Source organism: Chiloscyllium plagiosum, chromosome 39 (assembly GCF_004010195.1).
Source record: "Chiloscyllium plagiosum isolate BGI_BamShark_2017 chromosome 39, ASM401019v2, whole genome shotgun sequence".
Lineage (NCBI taxonomy): Eukaryota > Metazoa > Chordata > Chondrichthyes > Orectolobiformes > Hemiscylliidae > Chiloscyllium > Chiloscyllium plagiosum.
This window is the reverse complement of record NC_057748.1, coordinates 6,197,372-6,203,371: the sequence shown is the minus strand read 5'-3', so window position 1 is coordinate 6,203,371 and position 6,000 is coordinate 6,197,372. Positions and strand designations below refer to the sequence as shown.

Genomic DNA, 6,000 nt, shown 5'->3' with positions numbered 1-6,000 from the left:
GCAAGGAAACAGATGCCAAATGAAACTGGTCAAACAATGCAAGAGGGAAGAATTTAATTAAAATCAAAGAAATTGCTGTTTCAATTACTTCACTGTCTACAGCTTTGTGGATTCATGAATATGTAGTAAGATTGTGTATATATGCCATAAACTAAAATAAAAGACAAGAAATTGTAGAAATACCCAGGCTTGCCAGTGCCCAAAAGAGAAAAAGGTATTGCAAAAGCTCTGTTAAATGGGACAAGGTGCAGGGGAAAAGAGAGAAACAGATGGTTGGCTAGTGTCAAACATTTAACTTCCAGACCAACAGCAAACCTGAATCCAGTGTGTGGAGAATGGGCAACAAGACTGGCTGTGGCTGCATAAAACCTTCTCTGCGTTGTTGCCAAGGTTCATGCGTGAATAGTGGTCAGATGGAAGGTAACAATTAGTTCTTGCAATTGTAGAAGCAAGTGCCAATAGAGGAGTGGCAAAAAAAACTGAAAAAGAGATGATTTGATAGTGGTGTTATCAAGGTTCATATTGAATCCCATTTATATCAACAGGCAAGTGAATATAAATCAATCTGGTAGCACACCTTTCAAATGGGGAATTGACTGGTAACCGGTTTCCTAAGAGAAAACTAGATAATAGCGGTTTTGTAAACATTACTTTAACCACTATAGATCAATTTTTATTGACAATTTCCTCACTAGGTGGCACAGTGGCTTAGATACCAGCTTTTCACTGACAGATCTACGATGAAAGTATTCTTTGTCTGCTGAATGGCCATGTCCTGAAAAAAAAAGTAAATTTGGCATTTTCAATCTAGTTCTTAAATGGTGTAGACTTGCAGTACACCAAACCAGTTAACATGCAAAATAAATGGTACAATAGTACGCTTGGGGATAACCGTCAGAAATTGGAACAGGACAGATTAGACTGCACTGCACTGTACATAAGTTGCAATCTTGATGCAGGATGCCTATGGTGTATTCATTTTTCAGTGACAGTATCCAACACTGCACTGATCAATCAAAATTAATTCCTAAAGGATATTCTGGAAGGTGTGTGTATTAAAGGGAGAGAGTAAAATGTTTACATTGCAGGCGAATCATCAGAAAATAAGACAACATGCACACTGATGATCTTGGAGTGTACCCACCAGAGTGACTGATCACGCCTGTAATATATTCTACTTGTAACATAGCATTAGCATAAGAAAGTTTCATCTGCATATGTTTCAATGACCATTAAACATGGCAGGAACAGTTTGTGTTAAGTCGGCAAACTATAATTATGATTTTAAAAAGGTAGTTGAATATTCATTATAAAAATGTAAACATATAAATTTGCCTGAGCAATAACATCCCTGGAAGGCAAAATGGGTAAGAGTACATCTGGCTGAATATTAAGGCACACAAACTGATATGTCCCATTGCCTGGTTTGTACTCAGCAAGTTCATTATAAATGAACAGTATCAATTGGGAAGACAGGGGAACATCAAGGCAGGGGATAGTGATCCCAGTTGCTCTCAATAAGTGAAGTTAAAGTGTGAAAATTCAATGGATTGCACCCTTTTAGAAAACCTAGATTTATAAAAATATTTTACCCTTGCTAAACACAGATTTATTTGGGCTAAGTACAGGGGAACCTTGATTATCCAAAGGAGATCTCAAGGTCCCGATAGAAACATTACAAAGACATGTTTCCAACACTGATCACATTTTTTGTTTACAGTGCTCAAATAGGCACCGTTTCCAAAAGACTGATCTCTCGCTCTCTCTCCCCACACTTTCCCTGGAGTTCTACAGAGGGGTGTACCCTAACAATCCCACCCCCCCCTCCACCTTCCCAAGAATAATCTCTCCAACATTGTCCCATGCAGGACAAATGTGGAACCTGTCAAAAAGTTGCACTAAAAAGTTGTGTGTGGCTGTGTCTGTGTGATATTTGGAGACTTACCCCATAAAGGCAGCTGTAGCAGTAGCAGTCTTGGTGCTGGTGTCCAGTCCAGATGCCCTGGGGAGGGGGCCAAGGGGTGGACAGGTAGGGAGACAGGGGGCTGTGTTGGGTTTCGGGCGCTGGTGTGCTTTGTGCTGGGGGCGGGGGCAGGGTTGGATGGGGTTGGGGGGTGCGGGAGGCGGGAGGCGGAGTTGGACCAGATTGGGGACTAGGGGCAGGGCCTGGACAGGCTTCTGGGGGCAGACAGGGGCTCGCGTGCTTTGTGCTGGGGGAGGGCGGGGCCTCACACGCTGTGCTGCTGCTAGTCTCCTGAACAGAGAACAGACTTTAAAACTGAGCCCGAGAGGAAAAGGCATTTAAAATCGATTTTCCGAATAATCAATTATCCGAACGAAATAGTGCCCCGCCCATCTCGTTCGGATAACAGAGTTTCCGCTGTATTTAAGCAGACTGCTGAAGTAGTGGGCCTCATGAGGCAGCAGAAAAACACAGTACAGCCAAAAAAAAAAGTTGCACCACCACACAACTTATCTCAGCAAATTCTAGAGAAGGGGGTGGGGAAAAAAATGAAGTCACAGGAAGCCAAGCTGTGGGAAAAGAAAAAACATTTTTAACATAGCAAATAATTCAGACCAGTTTCGATGGTTGCCCACTGAGTAATCAGGTACTCGAGGACAGAGTAAAACAAAGACTTCAGCAGAGAAATTATTTGGTCCAAATTACACCCCATGAAAGCACATATTTGCTGGACAATAATTCCACTTTTGAATTTATTTTCCTGAATTAGGGAAACTAAATCAGAAAATATACATAGATGCAGTGAATATTCACAATCTAAACCTTGATTGGGAGCTGTAGACAAGAGTGACGTTTCCAGAACTTGAAGAGCAGGAGCTTTGGCTGATTTTAATATTCCTCCAGCATGACAATCCTCATGCAATGCTAGTCACATGATTAGGGAGCACTTTGCTTTCACCTGTTTGCTTTCCCCTGCACAACACTCCATCATATTAGTGTCCAAACCCTGCTTTTTTGCCCATTATACCACAAATGCTGGGCATTAATTTGGTTATGGTTCTTTTGCGAGCTGCTGCAGAAGCAACGACCAGTTGGCACACAATAGCTGACTCCCAAAGCTTTCATCTCAACCATGAAAAGCAGCTGCAAAGTTACAATGTGCTGCTGCTATGTGTTAAAGCATACAACCTAAGCATTTGAAAGTATTGAACTCAGAATAGGTACCATCAGTTAAAGGAAAACTGTAATGTTACTACTCAAAAAAAAAACACTGAGCATCCTCTTGATCCTTTCACTTAAAAGTAAGCTGACTGTTGGAATAAGATGCACTGTGTACGGCCACTCTCATTACTTTAGGCAAATAAAAAAGGTAACCCTGAGCTACTACTCAAAACACTGAAACTGGCTTCTATTTTAGGACACGTTGGCTCAGGAACTATTTGCACTTGCAGCAAAAGTTTAAAAAAAAACTCATGTTTTGCTAAACAGCGTACGACGTTATTCTGCCACCAGATGCCACTGGCGTACAGGCCCTCAAGCAGTACTGCAACCTGATGCCGACCATTTCACCTGAATCAACGGAGTTATCGAATTGTTCTAGGGTTGAGTTCACTGCTGATTAAAAAATTATACAAAAAAAAGGGCACACAATGAAATGACTTTGAAGACCAAATACCTTCTCAAGCATCCCGAAAGGTCAGAGCAATTTGAATAACAAACTTCCTCTGAATGTTATGGGGACAATGTGTTAAAACCCAGGCCCTGAACAAGGATTAAAACCTTAAATGAGCCAGGGAATTTTAACCAGCTGTATTACATTTCAAACCCCAATAAATACTTTCATGCGTAAATTGGAAAAATTACACCCCTAACTCAAACAGAAATCAATTCACATTAACTTTTCAGTTTAATACTTGACACTATGTAAAAAAAATACTGCATAATAACATTCAAAATCTTTTGCTCTTCACATACTGATTACCACGAGAAGTGCTATTCCAAAGCATTTACAGGAAAAGAAATAAAAAGTTGCAAGATTGAAATACATTCAATAGCTGTAAGAAATATTTCATGTCAGGGCAGAGAGTGTGGTAGAAAGGGGCAATGGTAATTGACCAGAGTACTAACTGTGAAAGTAAAATATGTTTATCCAACTGACCAGGACACAGAGGAATGTAAATTAACAAACTGAGCTATCCATTCACCAGAACATAAATACATATTTTATACAAACACACACATCCAGAGGTCACAAAAGATAACCTTCACAATTGGTTAGATACAAAAGAAAACAGAAAAATCTCAGAACAGCAGAGTCACTGTTGGCAATTTTACGTGACCAGACACATCTGACAATTTGCATCAGCTTTGGCCATTGGAACTTAGGCTGGTTGGTTGGTTGCCTGGACTATCATAAGTTTGCCCCTCCTGTCTTTTATCTGCTCTACTAACCCCCCCCCCCTCACAATAGTTAACCATAATGGCTGTGAAAAAAAATACTTGACATGGAAGAGATTCTCCTTTGATCAAAACCCAGAGTCAGCTGTACAGTATCAGAGTTGGCAACTGTTTTTCCCATGTTTTAGAGTGGTGCAGCTGGAGGATGGCACCTCAACTATTTTGACAGCTTGCTGATGACACGGATCAAGGCCGCATTCTCATCCTTTAGTCTCTGATTGTTTGTTTTTAAGTCTGTTAAAACCTGAAGGGGCAGAAGAGAGAGAGAAATTAATGTAGTACATTCCATCTCAGGGAGGGGTGATATTAATGGAAATTTAACTTTGTTAGTGTAAAACTGCAAGAAAGGGGAGAGAGAGAGCGCGCGAGAGAGAGCGCGAGAGAGGACTACAACATAAAAATAGACAAAAATAAAAGTTTCAGCCTCTATGATGGGTCTGCGCGCGAGAGAGAGCGCGAGAGAGAGCGCGAGAGAGAGCGCGCGAGAGAGCGCGCGAGAGGACTACAACATAAAAATAGACAAAAATAAAAGTTTCAGCCTCTATGATGGGTCTATTCTATACAAAAGAGATACTTTTTTTTGAAAAAAGTACAAAAATCTAAACTTAAGCAACATTGAGGAAACACAGAAATATTTTAAAATGAAAACATAAACATGTAAAGAACACCTGCAGATTAAATTTGGATACAAGGTCTACCACTTGGCCAGTATTCATTCCACTCCAGTAACACACAGGCTTGCTTGCACTTTGCCAGAATAAAAAAAACAGAAGCATATCTGAGGACAGCTCTTGGTCTCCAATTCAGTTAATTAAAAATAAAGATAATCATTCGTGACATGGATTTTATGAACAAAACTGGCTTTTATTGCCATCTCCAGTTGCCCCCAAATGGGCGCTAAAACAATGCATAATGGCAAACTGACCACAAAATGTACCTGATACTTCTGTTGATTCAATCTTCATTTTTTTTTTAGAAGAATAAAAAAGAGTTATATTTACCTTCAGCTGCTCCTCCAGTTCGGCTGTTTTTCTTTCAAATGCCCTTCGTTCCTGTTTCAAAGAAATGACTGATAATAAACACTTTAAATTGGTTATTTTTTCCACCTCTCACTGTAAAATAATAGCACCCAAATAAGAAAGATGGCCACAATTCAAGATTTCCACTACTAATTCTGATCTTTGGAAGACCAGTCACAGATGTACCCGATGAAGGAGCAGTGCTCCAAAAGCTGCTATTCCAAATAAACCTGTTGGACAATAACCTGGTATTGTGTGATTTTTAAACAGAAGTACCTGACAGAGCAGGAAGCCATTTGGCTCCATCATGTTTACGCTGGGTATTTGAAGGAGCTATCCAATTTGTCTCCTTCCCACTTGCATTTTCTCCACAACTGGATGAATACTTGAAGGAATTGCAGAATTGTCCTTGTAAAGTTGCTACTGAATCAGCTTTTATCCCCCACCTCTTCCACTGACAAGATGAATACCAGATTACAGCATTTCAATTGGCTACGTGTTATTTGGGAAGTAGATAATGCTGGGAAGAAGGTGGCCACTTACTGTAGGGGAAGCTGCAAG

General features: G+C 40.4%; 1 protein-coding gene across 1 annotated transcript in view; it reads right to left on the bottom strand.

Moving 5' to 3' along the window:
- Positions 1-1,875: 1,875 nt before the first annotated feature.
- The window catches only part of LOC122542178 (protein phosphatase 1 regulatory subunit 12C-like), a 73,306-nt gene continuing 69,181 nt past the window's right edge, over positions 1,876-6,000 (bottom strand). Inside the window, exons 21-22 of the mRNA XM_043679619.1 lie at positions 5,422-5,472; positions 1,876-4,664 (exon numbers count right to left, since the gene is read on the bottom strand). Of these exons, the coding sequence (XP_043535554.1) occupies positions 4,578-4,664; positions 5,422-5,472 (138 nt within the window). The 3' untranslated portion in view covers positions 1,876-4,577. The remainder of the gene's footprint in view (positions 4,665-5,421; positions 5,473-6,000) is intronic.